The following is a 21,552-nucleotide window of genomic DNA, read 5'->3' as shown; positions in this document are numbered from 1 at the left end:
GGATAACATTATTTTTCAACATTTTTCAATTGAACTAGGCAAATGTCCACAGGGTTTAATCATGTTCTAGTCTAAGTTGGATTTAGGAGGATTCTCTTTAAGGTAAATGGACCATGGACTAAATTCTGGTATACACTATTGTGCATTTTGTGATAGTAGACCTTGGGTACCCAGTGTTTATTCGGTGCCGATGGAAAGACGGTCGCCATATTGTAAATAGTAATAGCAAAATGATGTGATTCAAAAAGGTGGGAGAAGAAAATTCCCACGGTCTTAGTAAGTGATTAATTAGAACACTACGCATGTATTCGCAGAAAGTTATGTTCGAACTTGATGACAAATAAATAGATAAGTAAATAAATAGTTTTTTTTTTCTTCAAAAAGCTGCAAGCACTGCATTTACAGTGAAACCGATATGTCTTAAATGGATACATATGAAACTGCATTCGTGTTTGTTCCACGTCGGGGAAAAATTTGTTTAATGTGACACATGAATTCAGGTCCTGCTCGACAGTTATTACATCCTTCTGAATCCGGAACTGGTGAAACTGTGTGCGTTTTTGTAACACGCATAGGGAAGGAAATGTTAGCATACCTCGGTACTGTGAATGACAGTTCTTCATATGTTGTATTAAGGAAACAACACGCTTCCTGAACAAACAGCTCATAGAAATGACTGTCCCCATGACTTTTGTAGATGAACTTGAAATAGTCATTATTAGTACACTAATTTTAGCATTTATTAAAATATGGAAAATTAATATTAACAGAGTTGACAATATTCCCAACATACCTCGAAGTCCAGGTAGCGAAAAAGACCACATGGAGGTAACAGTTGTTAGAGAGGTACACATTTGTTAGAGAGGTACACATTTGAAGGATGGCAAAGCTGTATACAAAATTACACTCAAAATCATACACCAAAATAAAGGGAATAAAAGTAGTTTTAACAAATGCCTAACCCGAAAAAAATGTTTGTTTTTTTTATATAAAAAAAACCTGAATAACCAACCTGAAAAATCTGTAATATTCACTTTCTTTAAAAATCAAACCCTGATCAAAGTACGAAAATTAAGAACGGAGCTTCATCCCCGCACGACAGCCTTAATGTATCCTACACCAAATGAATCTCGTTCTTTCTGTTTATTATGAGCAAAACAGTGGTCGTGTGCATATTATGTACATATTCTGCGGTTTTTCAAGATACTATATTTCTGTGCTATGCATTATTTACCAGAAAATCTCTTTCGAAACATCTCAAGACCTTTCAGAATTTATAAAATATTGAATGCGTGAAAGTGCAACAGTTTTGTTTCTAGTTTCAATATGATGAATTACAGACACTTGCAAATTCGCAACCATGAGTTCAGAAGTTTTAAATTTATTAGAGAGTGCTTGCGCTAGACCTGCAAAGACTCTCGGATACTGTTTAGAAGTTATTATATAAAGGAAAAAAGCTGATAGAAGCTTTCTCCTGTCTTGGTATTTGCTCCCTCTGTACAGGAAAACAACTGAAATGATGAATCTCTCTAAATAGTTCCTCCGATTTCATATAATCCGTTTTGTTATTGCCGTGTGTGGCGTGGGGTGGGGATTCGTTTCACTTTTAAGATTAACTATTTATAGGAGTGATATCATTTCGACATGTCCCATCTATGTGTCGTATCACCAGTACTGGTATGTACAATTCCACGTGTCTGATCTATTTGTTATATCATCAGCAATGACACGTGTATTTCTAGATGTCCCAAACTATTTGTGATATCATCAATAATTATTCATTCTTTCCAACAAACAATATTAGGAGGTGTTGACTATTACATCTTTAAGAATGACAGATTACAGAACGTTTATGCGATGAACTGACAATTAGATACCTTCAAGATACCTCTGCAGACGCATTCATTTCCACGTTCCACTTTTTTGTCCTATATTTAGCAATGATAAGTCAAGTTCTACATGTCCCACTTATTTGTCCTATATTTAGAAATGATACGTTAATTTATACATCTCATCTATTAGTCTGATCATTCGTAATGATATGTGCATTACTACATGTCTATGTACCATATGATCAATATTGATAAATTCATTTCTACATGTCCTATCTTTCATATAGTCGGAAATGATACGTACACTGATACTATTTATCCGTATCGTCAGTAAGTATATGTGCCTTTTCTTTATGTCCCATTTATCTGTCATCAGTAATGATACGTCCCTACCACCAAACAACCTTGGGATGAGTCAACACTTTCTTCGTTAAGAAGGTTGATATATATTATTAACGTCACGGAAATGTTATGCGATAAACTGATAAATTGACGCCATCAGGTAAACTCTATAAAATCTAAACAGGTTGTGAAAATCCCAAGCTGTGTTTGGCTATAGAATGTATACATCTGACCAAACATACATCGGTCACGTGTAGTAACTAGCATCGATATAGCGAATCTGGCACGTGATTCGAAAAAAAGAAGGGAAAACGACATTCTGATCAAAATAATTGGATTCGTTTTCTGTGTAAGACAACTGTTCGTGGACGATGTCTTAGTATTGACAAGTATCAGCTACCTCTAACAAAACATATATTTGCATCAACCTGTGCAAAGTAACGGAACTGAAAAATAAGAATAAGTTTACCAACCTCCAGATGTTGTGGAGTATTATGACCGGACATTAGTTTTTCATTTTTCCAACACGGTTTCAAACAAATGGGCATGAATAATGAAGGGACTCTGACGTACATTTTACAAAATCAATTATACGAGATGTCACAGATAGACGAAATGTCCGCATTATAACGAAGCCTCACAAGCCAGCATAATCATCCATGGCACTAAGGATTTTGCGCAGCGGCCAGTCTCTCCAGCAGTATAAAGAGCAACAGCTTGACCAGTCCCTACTGGCATCGAGTATAGTCCTGTACTTCAACAATATCACCCAAAGTGGAGCAAGTACTTTCATTCTCCGCGGGATTGGTGGTAGTTTAAGACCAGCAGTCAACACTTTTTCTGTTTCCTCGTCGCTCGAACTTTCAGAAATATCGTTATCAGAATAATCCAAATCACTATAACCTGTAAAATTATCTTCATGTTCGTTTACCATGACATCAAGAAAATCGGTTTCAGATTGTTCTGTATGGTAGGTAGATACCAGCTTGTTCCGCTCATAAACATCTAAACTGACATTTGCATTTAATTTTTCAAAGGGATGTGTCCTCAAATCACCATTAGATCTTTTTTTCTCACTGCTGTCTCCCAGATTATCATCAGTTTCCGATGCACTGGTTTCTTTCTTATAATTATCACATTGTGAAAAACTACTTACAATGCTGGAATTGTCCAAGTCATCTCTATCATAAGAATCACTATCATAATACTCTGAATCGTCCTCTCTAGATTCAATTTTACCCTGATCAATTAAATAGGTATCAACCTCGTTAGATTCGCCTTCGCTTTCGTCCAAACTGCAAACATCGCTTTTGTCACTGTCCTTGTGTCTCTTGTGTCTTGTAAACCGCCCAGGAAGTCCAGATTTATCTTCACGTCTTTTTATACCTCTTTGCCCAAACGTACGGTCATCAACTACATCGTTAGTCTCATTATCAGATTCAGAGTCTGATGCTGAAGAAACATACAAATCAGACGCTAGGACATCATCTTCACAATCATTACCAGTATTTCTTGCCTTCAACCACCCAAAATCGAATGTATAGCCTCCCCTTTCAAGAAGTTCGTATTCATCCAATATCATAGCTCATGTTTAATTATTTCATCTGCTATATAGTTATCAATTTGAGCTAAACTTCTTTTCTGGTCCAGCATCAGATGAGAAAGTACTGCTTGGAGTAAGAAAAATTGACGCAGATTTGAATGATTCAATTCCCGACTGTATAATCTTCACATCGATATCTGCTAAGTGATTCTCCTGTTCTAACTGTTTTTCGACGTCATTGTATGTTTGCTAGGTTTCTGTCTCTTTGATTTGCCGCTAAGATCCTCTGAGTAATTTTTCCTCCTTCTATTTTCCGGTTGGGACAGTTTCTTTGTCATTGGCTCTTTGATAACCATCTTCTCCAGCCTTTCTTACTCTGGAATTTTTACATCTCATTTTTGCTGAGAACTCTATCTGGCCCTAGAAATTATTTAATCGGTAAATGAAGTTTTCCTATTCAATCAAATACCTGACAAGAGAGTGCTATTATTGCAGTTGTTATGCGTATTGTTATTATTATCATCATCATCATCATCATCATCATCATCATCGTCACTATTATTATTATTATTATTATTATTATTATTATTATTATTTTCAGTAGTAGTAGGAGAAATAATATCGTTGCTGTTCGCCTCTACTGGGTCACACTTCTCTCCCAATTCGCAAGATTTCTTGTCCTTGTTTATATTTGCAAATATTATCTGTCTTTTCAGTACCGGAAGGCTATTTACGTCTTCAAGTACACTTTGTTCTTTAGTCCAAGTTTCGTGGGTAGTGCCCTACTTTCCTCCGTCTTGTTCGTACATGCATACCGATGTAATATGAAATTATTTTGTTCAGTGGATTGCACAGGAATGTTTTCTGTTATTTTATCAAAAGTCACTTTCCAAAGAGATCTTTATTCTTTGTTGAATGTTCACAAACATAATCGAGATACACCAAATATACATCCACGGGGTTCAAAGCAGTTTGCTCTTGCTTGGTGAACAAATCGTCGTCCTTAGGGTCAAGGCCAAATATATTCTTGACCCCACATACAACTCCTACAACAAAAAGAACTGTATTTATAATTTTAGATTACGGCAACGTCGTTTGTTGATAAATAAAAGGAGAACAAGCTGGGAACGTAAGCCACAAAGAGACGGGAAATTTTATCTGAGAAATATAATTGATGCGCATAGATTCATAAAAACCTTTTAAAAAATTTGGAAACAGACAATTTAAGGCAAAATGCTTAATTAGTTTAAAAGAAGATTCGAAAAGGTTTACTCAAAAGCCTAATTCCAGATGGAACTGAACTGGTACTCCTCACATTAGTTCCATGTGAGTTAGAATTATGACCATATTTCAGATCAGGATCAGATTGTTGAAACGAGAAGACTGTAGATGGCTCTCTAGTCTTGTCGTATCAAATGGTTGACGATGTTTCTCTAGTTTTGTCAGAGTCAAATGATTGAGGATGGCTCTCTAGTCTTGCCGGAGTCAAATGATTGAGGATGACTCTCTAGTCTTGCCAGAGTCAAATGATTGAGGATGACTCTCTAGTCTTGCCGGAGTCAAATGATTGAGGATGACTCTCTAGTCTTGCCAGAGTCAAATGATTGAGGATGACTCTCTAGTCTTGCCAGAGTCAAATGATTGAGGATGACTCTCTAGTCTTGCCGGAGTCAAATGATTGAGGATGGCTTATTAGTATTCTAAGAGTGAAATGATTTAGGATAGAAAATAGGAAAGATGTGAGAGAAATATGGGTTAAGAAAGATAGCTTGAGAAAAGAGTTTTTAATATATATATATATATATATATATATATATATATATATATATATATATATATATATATATATATATCACTCCTGAGTACATTTTATTATCAAAAATATATTCGAAAGGACGTGGGAAACAAGTCCTCATAAGGTAGTGAAAATGAGTTACAAAAAAGACGAGATACCAAATGCAAGTAAAGAAGTTCTAATATATTTTTACAAAACAAAGATAAACTTGTAAAATATCCTCATTTACATATTTCAATATGACCATTCTTTTTCAGGCGTGCAGCCCCAGCAGAGTAATGCTATTTTTAACACACAAGTTAATAATAATAATAATAATAATAATAATAATAATAATTTTCTGAGGATAATACATTTGGCTAAGAATCAACGAATATCACATGTAGTCCTCAAAAAAGAACGTTAAAACTATAAATGCAACGTATACGTACAAATAAAAATCAGATACGACAGTCTATGAAACGCACACAGGCAGACACACACACACACACACACACACACACACATCTTGGTGACCAAACGTGCACACTATTAGTTATATGTTGTTTTAACAGGGTGTTCGAAATGTTATGACCCCATTCACCCTGCGTCGAATGCGAAGTGTACTTGAGATTCAAGATGGTCATACCAAACCGTACACACAGGTAAAACACGAAAGAAATTGATTGCATTGAACCGAATTAAGTGTAAGGACACACTGTGAATCTCTTTTACTGTCGTTGTTGGCTACGCGGACGACTGTTATCAGGAACTAATTTTAACAGTTAATGTGTGCACCCCTCCCCACCCCACCCCAAAGAGAAAATCATACAGCACGCCTTGCAAATCAGCATTGTTTAAGTAAATATAGTGTTCCTTGGGGAACATATTTCACTGAAAATAAATCGCAGAACAATTCATTTATGTGTATTCTAAAATAATTGCTCATATCTTTTGGATCATAAATGACATATTTGCAATTTAACTTTTGATGAGGAGGGTGTCTTCCATTATGTTGTACCCAATTGTATTATTGCCAGTCCCCGCTTGTTTGGCACATGATCTAGTTAAGACTTTGCTGGGTTCATTGTTTGTGTTTTTACGCTGAAAAATTACAATCTAAGTTATTGATAATTTCGACATGACATCATCCGTCGCAACCAACCAATTACACCGCTATCTGACTCATTCGAGTAGGTGACTAAGTTTTTATCCTTTTAGACCTTTGTCTTTGATAGCAAAGAAAATTATTCTTGCTCGTTTTTTTTTAAACTAAATGTTTATAAACAATAACATGTTGAAATGTATTCCCGAGATTTTCCAAGATTCATTTTGAGAAATTCTATGATGACGAAATTAGATACTTGTAACGCAAGATGACGGATCAAACCTGAGTGAACCAAATGTTTACCCCTACCGGAACCAGACGTCATATCTGTTGTAGAGCTTATGTTGAAGTTATTAACATTATGTATTGACTCCCAATGCCATCGAGAAATTAAATGCACGACTACCCTGGCATTCTGCGCTACCAGACCTTCTTACCATCACAGCTATATATAAAAATGAGTATGTCAATGTGGTCACATTTATTCAAATTAAATTATATATTAATTGTTGTCTAAAATTTAATACTAAAATTGTTTATCCAAAAATTATTTTGTCCTGATTGTTAAATGCTCTGCAACTTACATGTCATCAAAACATTTCCCGACAAAATTAATGATTGGTATTGATTTTTACGTTGGTAGACTGGAATTAAACTAGGTCATAAAAATAGAACGTCCATTCTATCATAAAAAAAATATCAGGATAATACAAATTTTTGTTTTCGTCACGCACTGCCTTCATTGTGGCATCACAGCGCATGATATTCCATCCCGCTTGTACAGCTTTAGGTTGACTTCGTCCATAAATGTCCACGTAACATAACTTTCATTTGCCGTATGTATTTCTCGAGGCGTGTAAGTAATGACCTTCCTAAAGAAGTAAATACGTATGAGGATCGACAATAAAGTGAATAATTGCCATTTAAATGTATATCAAACCAAGTTCTTAAAAATGACACTCATTACTGAAATACCTATTTTGAACACCTATTTGACCTGTATGACTTTTACTACAACCCTCCATATCCCATCTCAACCCACCTACAGATGTACGGTGTATTTTACTGGTCCACAGAACAATCACCCGTAGAGTTTCAAAACTAAATGGGTTATTTACCCAAAAGTTTAAAAATAACTGGATAATATTTTTTCAAAAGCGATAGAAAGCAGGAGATACAGGGGCCGAGATCCAAGTCTCAGTAAACATTTTCAAGTGATAACAGCGTGGATTATAGTATTCGCACACTTTCTCTTTTGTTTGTAATCCACGCCTACACCCACTCACGGATTTAAAAAATGGAGAAAAACGGATCAAGGATATAAAATAATGTACAAAACTTAATCATTTCATTCACCAATTTGTAGCTTCGAACCTGATTGTCGCCAGTGCATCCCAAACACTTTAGCTTGCTCTCGTTTCGAATCAAGCGGCAGTTTCATTAACAAATACGCTCGCCATTATTTGATGGACGGGTCTATATTTTCAAACAACAGCTGTGATGTAGTTCCCCGTCTCTGATAATCTCAATAATTCTGTAACTTTTGGAGTTACAGCTCTTTGAATACATGTATACAAACGTTCCTCCTTTTTATTTGTTTAATTTGTTTTAGAAGTATTAAAACTTGACATTGCAAATATTGGACGCAAACGACAGTTTTTACTGAAATGGTCTATTCTTGAAACCAGAAAACGACAGTGAGCAGTCTGTCTACTTGTTTACATTGAGAGCGTCCGTTTAGTTTGAAACGCGAATAAGCTGACAATGTTAAGGATCCCCTGGTGACAAGAAGGTTAGACATTATAAATTGATGATTGAAATAACTAAGTTTTGAAATTTTTTTTATATCTTTGATGCTTTTCATTTAAAAATCAGTGTGTGTTGGGGGTGGTGGTTTACAAACAAACGGGAGAGTGTGCGAATACTGTATGCTTTAGTATACTAACAAATATCCATGTTGGAGACTAACTGAATAATGTTATAGCAAATAGCTCAATTCATACAATGAATTCTCAACAAACAATTATGTCTGCTATACTTACTCATTTCCTTCCGACCACCATGGGATGATAGCTGTTGCAAACACAATATTATCAGAGCAATAGATAGACTGAGCAGCCAATGCTGTGGCTTACGTTGAAGAGAAACCTTCGTAATGGTGATGACGTCATGTGTTTAATGACGTCAAAATGATTACGTGACATGAAAAACCCGAAAAATTAACACAAAGTCGACTTCAAATTATTGATCTGTAGTACACGGTGTTCAGCGCCCGTCAGGAAAATCTAGTGTTGCTTTACTCTCACAATGGTGTAAATAAATAAATAAATAAATAAATAAATAAATAAATATAAATAAATAAATAAATAAATAAATAAATAAAATATGTTATCAAGAGCAAAAATGTAATACTGAAAAGAAAAAGGTTTATTTTTCGCCAACCTTTGCGGGGGAGGTGGGTGTGCTGGCGTAACAGGGCAGTAACCTTCATATAAACATTCAAGTAGGAATCTATGTCAAAATCCTACTAAATAAGCATTGACTGGATTTTTCACCAAAATTGACATAAATGTATTGTATATAAAATTTAGTTCATGGCATGGCATGTAAAAGAAGTTCGAGTTCCTTGAACTTTGTTAATGTACCGATAGGTTCACTAGAGTTAAGTTGCTAATATGATTATACTTAATGTATATCCAAACACACAAAAATAATTCATTTTTATTTTAAGCTAGGCGGTTAGTTATTGGATTTTCTAAGTGTAATAAATGTGATGATTGACTGCAATGAAATATGAGAGATAATTTCAAACCTCGTCGATAACATTTAAGCTAATTATGGACACGTGCATGGTGTTGTAGTACGATAGTTTCGCGTGCAAATGAACTGAATTCAGATACAATAAGTGTAATAAATGTGATGATTGACTGCAATGAAATATGAGAGATAATTTCACTACCTTGTCGATAACATTTAAGCTAATTTTGGACACGTGCATGGTGTTGTAGTATGACATTTTCGCGTACAGATGAACTGAATTCAAATACAATAATGTGCATATAGTTTTTTCTCCAATATTTTGTGTGCTGTTTTGCCGTAAATTAGAAAATATAATAATGTTACTACTGCTAATTTCAGTACGAATATACATAAAACACATCAGAACGAGAACTGAAAACTGCTGACATCGCGAGGAATACATCATACATCGGCCATCAGTCTGTTATAAATATTGCTAACCAATACATCTGGGCATAAAATATAAGAAAAGACCTACATACCTAGCTAGCTACATGCCTGTCTACACACACACACACACACACACACACATACATGCATGAGATTTTGTGTGCTCTGTTCGTTATTTTATTAAAATATCTCCGAACGCAAGTGGAAACCAATATCTACATTTCGCAAGTAAAATAAAAAAAATATATTGAACAAAACAACAGATTGTAGCCAAGAAACAAAACGAAATCTTTATATCAGGAAAAATGACGACATATATCAATATAAATTGAAGATACTGTCGAGAAAAGAGGAGAATTCAGTCTAAGTTTATCTATATGATTGTCTAAATGACGTTGTCATGGTGGCGGATAAATTTGAAATTGCAGTGTGCATCATGATTGTTGCCAGTGTATTGTGGTCCATTGGTCTAGGATAGTACCTATTTAAAAAAAATATCCCCCACCCCCAATAGATGTAGAGTCATTATGGACTTGCTTGTGTTTTATAAAATTCCGAGTGAATGATAAAATACTGCCATTCAGAATGGATGAAAGTGCATTGTTTACGTGAGAGGAATATACCATGTCTCGTCATTTACGAGATTTGGATAGCGATTGATCTGGAAAACTGGCATTATTTGCTTATCATATCTCATATTCTCTGGATTTTGGATAGCCATGCCTCTGGTCCTATGTCGTATTTTTATATAAAGTCTCATGGCGTATTTCTAAACTATGTCTTATTATTCACGGAATTTTGGATAGCGATGGGATCTTGACCTCTAATAACACCCATCAGGCATCCTGTTGGGCAAGCTGAAAGAAACAAATTTTATTCCCCTATGAAAACGCTATCGACAAATTGACAAACAAGAATAAAATACCTAATATATCTAATCTACTCTGTTTGAGAGAGAGAGAGAGAGAGAGAGAGAGAGAGAGAGAGGCGCATCATTTCACCAGGAGCGACATTGAAAGAAACAAAATTGATGTCATCGACAATTTTCAAAATAAGCGATGTGTCATGTATCTAACTGTGGTGTTCCTAAAGTTTATATAATTAAGATAAGGGAACGAAGAAAATTAAGTACTTCCCAAACACAGGAACATTTATATGGCTATAGCAGATAGTGGATCCTGTTTGTATTTGTTCACTATGGTAGAAAACGGCTGGATGATGTTATGTTAAACTTCATATCTAGAGAAACTAAAATATGTCCATCAAAAACACTTAGATTACATAGAATACCATGGTAATCGATAAATTTAATTTATTCTGGAAGGAATTCAACCCTTAGTTGAAAGGAAAACTATAAAACTTAACACTCATTGCATTCAGAAGAACTCGAAGCAAACTAAACAGTTCATATAATATACGTGTACATTTAGCGTATTTTTTTAAAACAATCCCTTCCTTGATAATGATGACTTTGTATATGTTTGTTTTACGCTATACAATTTGACCGATTCGTTCTTTGATGGTGCTGGTGCTGGAAAAATGACCCTAAAAAAGCATGTCATTTCACGAAGGTTTGTCTGACAATTTCTAAATTTGCACAGTCTGGCACAATATGTCAGAATACGTTTATAGTTTCTGCCGCTTTTCTGAAACTGCATGGTATAAACCAGAATTTCCTTATGTTTCAACATCCACATGCCGTATCAACAATGTCTTATGCAACGGGTTATGGTTAAGTACAGCAAGCGTTTCTGCAACACAGATGGAGATTACTTTGCAGGGGTCACTAGGATGATAAAAATGGTATGTTATCTCTGATTGGTTTCTTTTGTATGACTTGTAGTTGTCATTATTATTGGAAGAAAGCTGAGTCTAGCTACCTTTAAAACGTATTTAATTTTGGATAATTTTGTGTACTGTGTGACATTTTTAATGCCTCAGAGTTTATTAATAAGTCTAGTTCTTCACGCCTTACCGCTAAATGTTTGGTGGAGTTACCTCTCTTAAGTCCTGCGGAGAACAACATTTTCGAGGTCTCAGCTGGTCGGACATTTTGAATCATATTATTTATTATCACTATATGATAAAAATATATTTCAATATTGCTATATGAGTGAAAATCAAATATACATATATCTCACATATGGATGATCCATACATTTTTCATATTTAGGAATGATATTATTTTCTTATATCCGTTTTCGAACAAAGTGCGCATCATTCTGTTAAATCCATTGTTGGACTTCTTGCGCACTAGTATGGTGAATGATTCATTCATCGTTCAGTTATAGAGTGCTCTTAAAACTCACTTATTTCGACTGCAAGAAAAGCTTGAAGACCAATAATGTTTTCTACTTTAAATATTTTCAGCATGTTTTTTATATTTTCTAATTTTATGGTGTTTTTTTTGTAATCATATCATTATATATATTTTTATGGGATATGTGTTGTCTATCGTTATAAAGCGCTTTGAGCTTCTAAAGATTAGGCGTTGTACAAAGTCCTCATTATTATTTATTATTATTATAAATAAACATCTCATTCACGAAACTGCTTTCAGTGTATATGCTAAACCGAAATCCAATCCTGCTTCATCCTGTTATACCTATTCATCAGGGAAGTTTAAATCGTTCTCTATTACCGAAGAAGACGTTTCAAAAAGTGAAACTTGGTATTGTGATACAGAGATGATTTTTTTTCATTCTTAATGTGTATTTCACGAATGACTTAGATGACGTTACCGGTCACCGCGCTAGATAGCAAAATATATGACATCAGTGAAGGCAATGAGGAATAAAACCCCAAATTTTAAAAAAATGTAGGAAAAGTTGTAGTACCGGAAAGACATGACTTTATTATGAAATAAAAGTTTGCAAATCACTTTAAATTATTTAACAGATATACATATATATGCTAACAATTTGTTTTTAAAATGATAAGTACAACATTAAAATAATTATCCTCAATACTGAATTGTTTCTTTTTCAGTGAGATAACGATGGATGCAATGAAAATATTTTTTTAAAAAAAACGTAATATCATTACCTTTTTAATGTCTGTAGAACATTGTATAATTTTCATTCATCTATGACGCAAAATAGCAAAGTGTGTTCAGAAAGACACATGGTTCATTGATGAGCTATTATTTTATTAATTAACCTGTGATCTCAGTTTGTTCTTATAAATATCACACAAAGTCAAAATATAAATCATTTTGTGTTCATATAGTAAGGATACAAAACGTTGACATTTTTAAGGCCTGTGCAATATTAAATTATATATTTCATTCCTCTATTACAGATCCAAAGGAGCAAAATGTTTTTTGTGTGTCTTCAGATGAGCAAACGAGATAATTTCATGTCATACAGAGTTGTTCCATTCCATAAGGACCAATAATGATAAAACAAGCAACTTGCCTCCCTGTCAAATTCGTATCTTATAAGGTATTTTTCCATATATCATTATGCATGGAGATGATAAGTAATATAACCTCCTTTTATTGTTTGCATTCAACTCATGTTGGTAAGTTTGTATCACGTTTTCAAAATGCAAATAATATTTACTGTAGTAACAGTTTTTAAAAAAATACAAATCTTCAAGAAATGTTGTTGTAGGGTTTAAGGCCATATTTCAGCACAAAATATAGGCTATACATGGCGGCCAGTATAAATGGTAGAGGAAGAACCCGGGAAAACCCCGGAAAGAACCACCGAACCACGAGAAGCTATTGACAGGCTTTCTCACATACCCAAATTAGCCGAACCCGAGACTCGAACCCACGCAGACAGAGGTGAGAACGCAGTGATCCGTAACGATGAGCGCTTTAGACCACTTGGCTTCAAGAAATGTAATTTGTGCATGCCTATATAATATATGAATGATTTATTCCAATATTTATCATCTGGGGAAATATTTTAGATGCCCTAGTTTGTACATGATATCATTGTAAACTGTCTTCACTTACCTTCTACTCTGAGTAGGGAATTAAGCAATTGTACCCGTTTTTCTCCAGGGTTAAGGTAATGCTCATGTATTTGTTTCGTCATCAGCGTGATGAAATTGTTCACGTTCAATGTTTAAGCTGCTTAAAATTTATTGTAAAATGTTTGCTACTTTTATCATTTGAAATCGGGCGCCATTTTTACTACTGTGCGTGTTGGCCCGTTCGGCTTTCCACGAGAGGGCGTTCATGTTAATATATTTCCGAATATTTCCTTGTTTGGTAATATTCGTGAAAAATGTGTGGTAGAATTTTCCAAGTGTGTTCCCAAAACTAAATAGTTGGATTATTTGAATTAGAGATTACGTGAATCTTGATCAGTTTGTACATTTAGGCTTATTTTCCACTGCTGATAACACTATTATTATTGTTATCATTTTAACATACTTTATCACACCTCTGTTATAAACATCGTTCTCAACACGAACACTAAATTTTATGTGAGAAAACATAAATAACCCTGGATGCAATATAACAAACTGTGTTTATTATGTATTTGGTTTGTTTTGTGCTAGTATAGCCTTAATAAGAACCGTTGTGGTGAAAGCATAGTTTTTTGGCACTACAATACACTGGAGAGTTTTAGTAAATGAAAAAGGTTTGAGCTGTCTATCTATTCCATTTTATTCGGCATTGACCCCCGACACGTTACAATACTTCTTATTTGCCTTACGGTAAAAAAGGTAGTAAAATTATTGTTACAACTATTACAAATTAACAATGATTAGTAAATTTACAGATGAATAAGACTTATATTAAATGCAAGCAAAAAGTTAAAAACAGTACTATTAATATGGTGTTAAGACATTATGGTCTTAAAATGAGTAAAAGAAAGAAACAATACCAAGAAGTGTTTGTAAAATTAACAAGTGATTTATTTCTCTAAGTTAAAAGTGAAAATTTAAGAGGAACTTATAGTATTCTAAATTAAATCCCCAAAACTTAAATGCTCTAGCACAAGTTCAAAAGAATATAGTGCTTCAAATGAATTCCAATATTGAGTGTGCTGATGTACAAATAGTCTTAAATAGGTTGATTTACCAACAGTCTTGATGTATCACAATGATATAATCCAAAATGTATTTGACTGAATACACAGTAACCCCCAAATAGTTTATAAATATATTAAGTTCAAAATATATTTAAAAACTTTGCCATTAAACGTTTATTGAAAATGAAACGGTTTATGTAGTGTGAAAATGAATCCAGATCTCCGCAAACAAATTTTAAATCTCTAACACAGAAAAGTATTGAGATCTTAATGTAGATTGTACAATATCATGGGTTTTTTTATTAAAAAGTATCTCCTCACGAAATTTGGACATTCCACGCTTTTGTGTGCATATCTGCAACTAGAGAAGAATATCAGAATAAACAGCCTAAAAGAACAATTGTTTGATTACAAATATAAGATCCTATTTGACAAGATGCAGTCTTACAGGTATCACTACACTTATTCATCCAATCAGTCGTTACTGATGCATATTGATCTCTTGTAGAATATCAGTTGCATTTTGTTCTGTCATTTTTACCACTGGAGATTCACTAACTAGTGAAAATTTTAGTTGCATTCAACAGAAAGAGGTATTATTACCTAAACAGAAATTAAAATATTTATTGAGTTCTACCTCTTGGCATTTGTTTAGGTTGACAAAACGAACAATGTGATTATACTACCGGCTCTAGTGAAGTCACTTGCATAAAAACATCGCCATTTTGTTACATGCAGCTATCTCCAGATAATGACAGCATAACTTATATATATGGCATGTGTCCTTGTTAGTGCCTAACGCAACTATGGTAGCATTTCTGTATCTGAACTTATATCTAATGCACCGGTTTTCATCAAAAAATGAAGGAATAAGAAGGAAATAGAGAGAGAAAAACTCACGATATCTAGAACAATAATCTGTGAACCAAAGAATACCCCTTCTGGAGTTAAACTGGTTCTCAGGACCCACCTCTCCTATTCGACCCCGAAAACATCCCCAAATGCTCCAAAGTTCAGCTTGTAATCGTTGTATTAATAGGTGTATGGAACACATGTATGATGTATTGGTCGGCATAATCATTTAACAGTGACCTCGGTTTCATTCACCAACAGAACAAAATATGGCAGCAGGATCGAAGTTGAACATGACAAGAACTTAGTATTGCACGTCTAAAAAAAACTGACGATGAAGGATTCACCGCGGTCTTCTTTTAACAGATGTATTAAATGACCATTTTGTTTGATTATTAGAACAACAATTGATCTTCATATTTCATAATTTCAAGCCTGCTATATAAAATGTAGAACTTATATTTCGTCAAATAGTTCGTCTAGATTTTTCAAACATTAATTTATAAATACCTTTAAAAACAAAATATAATAGTCTTCTATGTAATGTATCTGAGGAAGCTCGTAAAATATATTGTTTCTAAGCGATCATTCCGGAAACTTCTGTTTTAAAAAAAAAATAAGTTGCCATTGTTTATTGAAACAGAAATCAGTGAACTTTATTTGTACAACGATGTTGACCGATTACTTGCCTTTTATGAAACCTTTCGATTTCCTGTTGTATATATTTCAAGTAACTACAGTGAGATTAGTAGTTATCGGGGACGGTAGTGCACCCATTGTGAAAAAAACGTGGGGAAAAGGGTGCGGGTGGCTATGCCAGTTTAACTTCGATAAGCAAGTATGGGTTTTTATGGCAATTTAAAATGGATGGCCAAAGGAGGATTGGATTGGATAGAACGTTACTAGACCTTATTGGGAATCCATTTTTAAAAACTGGCGATGTACTATGTTGTCTTATAGAATGTATTATTACGGCTTAATTACAGACACGTGCCACACTGCATTTAGACGTCTACTCATATATTTTTTCTTCAAAACAAAAGGTTAAGAGAGTATAATTTCGTCGTGATGTGTTTGTTTTTTTTTTCAGATCAAAGAAGACTTGCTATATTTTTAAACCTGCAAGACAAAAATACATTTTATTTCGAAGACTATGATGATTTAGAGTAAGAATGTCTGTACTTGAAAAGAGAATAATATATGTATTTGTAGCTGGGTTAAAAAGATGAAACAGAACTGCAAATATCGCCTACTTAATATATATATATATATATATATATATATATATATATATATATATATATATATATAAACGTGTCTTTTAAAACGTTGGTATAAAGCAATTTGATATAACAATGATACTGGTATATCAAATTGTGATCCGCCCATGGCTCAAAACTACGCATACGTAAACAATCTTGAAACCGTGTGCTGTTGGGTCATTTCCTATAGATCAAAGATGAATTTCTACTCATTAATCATTAGTGAGGTATGAAAATAACGATAGAATGTAATAATCATCCCCGTTTTCTAAATGAATTTAACATGGTACACAATTAAATCTCAATCCTTTCTTTTTCTGTTTTCCCCTCCCGTCTCATGCACAATGGACAAAATATGCAGAAATCTGTAGTGAGAGAGAAAAAGAATTTGGGCTCGATTCTAAGCATTGAAACTGAAATTGCACCAAGCAACCTACAATATCGTTTTTCATAACGGTATGTTTACACTTCCCTTGGGACCTATTTAAAGTGTTTATACAATCGATGATACAAGGTTGCAAATGCCGGTCGACACAGTATAGAAAAGAAAATGTCTTTGATACGGGGCACACTTATGTAATGTATTTAAAGGAGACCAGAAACCAATGGAAATATAGAATAATAATAAAAGTACTATAGCAGAAAACCTTATTCTGAAGTATCATCTGCGACCGTAATGCCAATATTTAAATACTGGCCTATCTTCTAGGAGCTGAATTTCCGTGACCTCGTATGCAAAATTTCCGCGCCTATTCGGTTACTTTCGGGATGTGACGTCATAGTAGCGACTCCAGCAGCCCAAGTGGGAGTTGCCAGAGTAAAAGACAATACCGTTTTGCATTGCTTACGGGTGTAATAGAACATTAAGAAAAGCCTGTTGACATAAAAAAAAATTCTTTTCCGAAAGATGAAGGAATGGGTACATTATTACAAACGAGTCAATTTCAAAGCAACACCATACAGCACTATGTGCTCGTTACATTTCTCAAAGGAATGTTACGAGAGGGATCATGAAAAAATAGCAGCTCAAAGATACGCAAATGCTAGGCCTAGACTAAAAGTTGGCGCTGTTCCAGACATACCTTTGGACATTTAAATCCTGGAAAAAGTGTTAAATGTGTGAGTTACGAAAGGAGGCAGAAGGACGAGTAAGTGACCACAAAATGCAACAATCAATCCACATCTTTTATCTAAAAACAGCAGTGCTAAAAACAAATCTGATAGTCCGACACCCTGGGCCCCTTCTGGTTTTAGTTCCGGCCCATCCTGTATTCAAAGTGAGGTGCCCGTCAGGCTTGTCGAAACAAACATTGTTTGCCTGAGGAAACTTTGATTGCGCTGGTGAAATGAGTAAATGTATTTTCAAGACGTTGACATGCATGCCTTAACACGGCACAATTTAAATCAAATCACCACTGTCCTAGGTGAAATTTAGATTTGATTTTAATCAAATGGAAACTTTGCTAAAAATAAGATTCTAAACCTGTCGTGTTTCGAGAAAACACAATTTTCAGTAATCTTATAAAAATTTAAAATTTACAAAAAAAAATGCATTGTATACATGTAACATGCATAAACTGTAATCTGTAATAATTGGAACTGATATAAAACTATTCCTTGGGCAGTTTAAAAAGCAGCGATTTAAAAGAAAGAGGTCAAAGTTTCACATTAACTGTCTGACAACGGGGGGCGACTATTGACCCCCCCCCCCCTTGCCCCAATGTGCGACCGCCCATTTGACGTGCCTTTTCTCCATGTGATACGCCTTATTATTCCCCCATGACAAGCCCCTTTTGCATATTCTGGTCAGTTTTGGCTAAATTGCAAAATAGCTAAAGTTTCGATTTAAGTACGCAAACGATAAAACTGGTGAGACTAATGAACATAATCCTTATCCTTGCATTGATCTTGTGAAAAGGACTGCCCTTCGGACATACTTCAAAGAAACCATGTTCGACAGTGGGTGTATGCGTAAGCACCAGCAATTGATTACCAAATAAACGATGCCTATTTTGTTGTTACTTACGATGTCATGGACTTAATTTTAACAGTTCAAATCTGCAGTCACAAGTTACCTTGCTGTTTTTCTCACGTTTTATGCCCCACCTTATTTCCTTGGGTTTAAGTCTTAATGCATGTAACACTGTTTGCTGAATAAAATATTTATTCAGAATTAGTTCTTTAGGGCCACATATATTGCATCATATATTTTGTTTTATTCTTTGTAATTTAATCATGATAATTAAACTTTTCATATACGGTAGAGGAATGTCAGGTGTTAACTGGCCGAGTGTCTTTGGCGGAAATGGAGATGCGATTTTGTTTGCAGAGAAAATTTCAAAGTGATCATTCATTTAAGCTAATTGGTGACAATTTTATTCTTTTAATTTTTTTAATACTATAGTACTGTTGTAGTTCTTTAAAAAATCTGAAATTTACTTGAACAATGTTTAATCTTCACGTTCTATTTACTGAAGAAGAAAAAAAGAAGAAAAAACCTGTTGTATGATATTAATTATTTCGTCCAGTGCCGGTTTAGACGTGTGTGCGTGTGATTTGAATTTTTAACGTAGCTTTAACAATTTTTCAGTCATATCGCTACGATGTCTGCAGTGTGGCAGTTTAGACTGTGGATTGCATACGTTATATTTAAAAATGGTTTGGGGTTGGGTTTTTTTTCTGACAAATGAAAATTGACAGACATAATGTAATAATCGGGACTTCGCTGCGCAAAACTGAGAGATATTACGAGATCGGGAGGTAGATGAGGAAATACATGTACCCACAAAATCAGGAGGTTTTTCCCCCGACTTGAGAGTTGACAGGTATGAACTGTCCGGGCTTGTGGAATTTCATTCAGGACTTTAGTTTATTTAAGTCACCAGTCCGAGGCCTGTGCTTAACACATTTCTTTTAGCACTTACCAGTACAGTACATAAACTATTATATCAGATTGCAGATTCAACTTTTGAATGTGCAACCCAAATGTGGTCTCCTGTCTGCCTCGCCCGCCAATGTTTATGTTTGTATTCGAGGACTCGCTAGTATAGCGTCACGGTACCACGTGATCTGTCGTCTCATCAAAACTCGGAAAAACCCGGCAATTTACGGAATCGTGGAATCTTACACGCAATATAATCACTATCCGCTTACGATATTTAATTTATAAACATTGCAGTCGAATTAAAATCTGTAGAGAATTACATACGTAAAAGGAAAATTTTGATTTCTAGTCTCCTTTAAGTCTTTGTTGATGCTGTTGTTGTTTCTTAAACCGACTATGAGGTTTTAAAAATCGATTATTATTAATTAATTATGAAAATATCCAAAGGCTCCCCTCTCTCTGTCTGTCTCTGTCTCTCTGCCTGTCTCTGTCTGTCTGTCTCTCTCTCTCTCTGTTGACCATCGTATCAAGATAATAGCGAAAATCCACGAAAAGACGTGAATAGAGGATTTTCGCTTATGTAATACCACAATGTCTCTGGACTTATGAAGAATGATGGTAAATGTTAAATCAAACCGACCAGAGAGAGAGAGAGAGAGAGAGAGAGAGATTAATGGTCGGTAGTAATGTTAATTAAAGCAGAATAATGACTTAGATCAACTTTAAATATAATAAAATATTTTAATTAACTCTTGTTTTTTCGTCGTTTCGCTTAGATTCAATTCCACCCTAATTTCCTTGTGCCTGTACATCAATGCAATGTGTCTGTAGGCTTAGTGCTCTACTTTCTTCATTAAAACCATCTTTCATGTATAAATAAATGTGAATAAAAATAAAAGCTCAAATATGAACAATCAACTTATCAATATGACAAGGTGATTGTGAATAGGCACAAAGAGACAGAACTACATTTTGTAGCGGACACACTCGGCAGGGATGTGAGTTCATTTACCCAGTCAATACACAATTGCATCTGATCAATCTAACTCCGTTGAAATGGCAAATATATGTATTTATATATTATATATTATAGTATGTACGCTGTATTAATGATATACCACCCGTTGTATAAAGTTGTCAGTAAAAGGAAACTCGGCAAGACTCGTTTCCTTTTAATGAAAAATTTATACATCACGTTGCATATCATTGATACAGCGTACCTACATACATTCATACATGCATGCATGCATGCATACACACACACACACACACACACATACATACATGCATTTGAATATCATACATACATACATACATACATATATTTGAATATCATACATACATACATACATTTGAACATCATACATACATACATACATTTGAATATCATACATACATACATACACACACACACACACACATACATACATACATACATACATACATACATACATACATACATACATACATACATAAAGACTCATAAAGGAGAAGGTATTTTTTATTTTCATAGGTTTACACACTTCCTCGGAAGAGAATTCTATTGAGAGAGAGAGAGAGAGAGAGAGAGAGAGAGAGAGAGAGAGAGAGAGAAAACGACATTGAAAGATTTATTTTGAAATAAATTCTTCAATGTACACGGAACAATAATATTGGACTGTGGAAAGGATTAATCAATGTATTTGGAACAACTTTATGGACCAACAATTGGGTAGGTAAGGTATTGATATGAATGACACGAGCACCTAAAGTTATTGATTTAAAAAATTGCATCG

General features: G+C 34.4%; 1 protein-coding gene across 1 annotated transcript; it reads right to left on the bottom strand.

The window, feature by feature from the left end:
* Positions 1 to 425: 425 nt before the first annotated feature.
* On the bottom strand, positions 426 to 8,747 carry LOC149777159 (uncharacterized). The gene is made up of 2 exons (XM_089941854.1): positions 8,642 to 8,747; positions 426 to 4,763 (listed from the first exon to the last, which is right to left on the bottom strand). Exon 2 carries the CDS (start codon positions 3,754 to 3,756, stop codon positions 2,812 to 2,814), a length of 945 nt encoding a protein of 314 aa, XP_089797980.1. The 5' UTR covers positions 3,757 to 4,763; positions 8,642 to 8,747; the 3' UTR covers positions 426 to 2,811.
* Between the last annotated feature and the right edge of the window lie 12,805 nt (positions 8,748 to 21,552).

This window comes from Sinohyriopsis cumingii, chromosome 18 (assembly GCF_028554795.1).
Source record: "Sinohyriopsis cumingii isolate HCF-2022 chromosome 18, ASM2855479v2, whole genome shotgun sequence".
In the NCBI taxonomy this organism is placed as follows: Eukaryota; Metazoa; Mollusca; class Bivalvia; order Unionida; family Unionidae; genus Sinohyriopsis; species Sinohyriopsis cumingii.
Note: the sequence above shows the minus strand (reverse complement) of the source record. Positions and strands in the feature narration are given on the sequence as shown.

Bases quoted from the DNA above. Each gene is read 5' to 3' on its own strand.
- LOC149777159 (XM_089941854.1), bottom strand. From the start codon at position 3,756: ATGATATTGGATGAATACGAACTTCTTGAAAGGGGAGGCTATACATTC.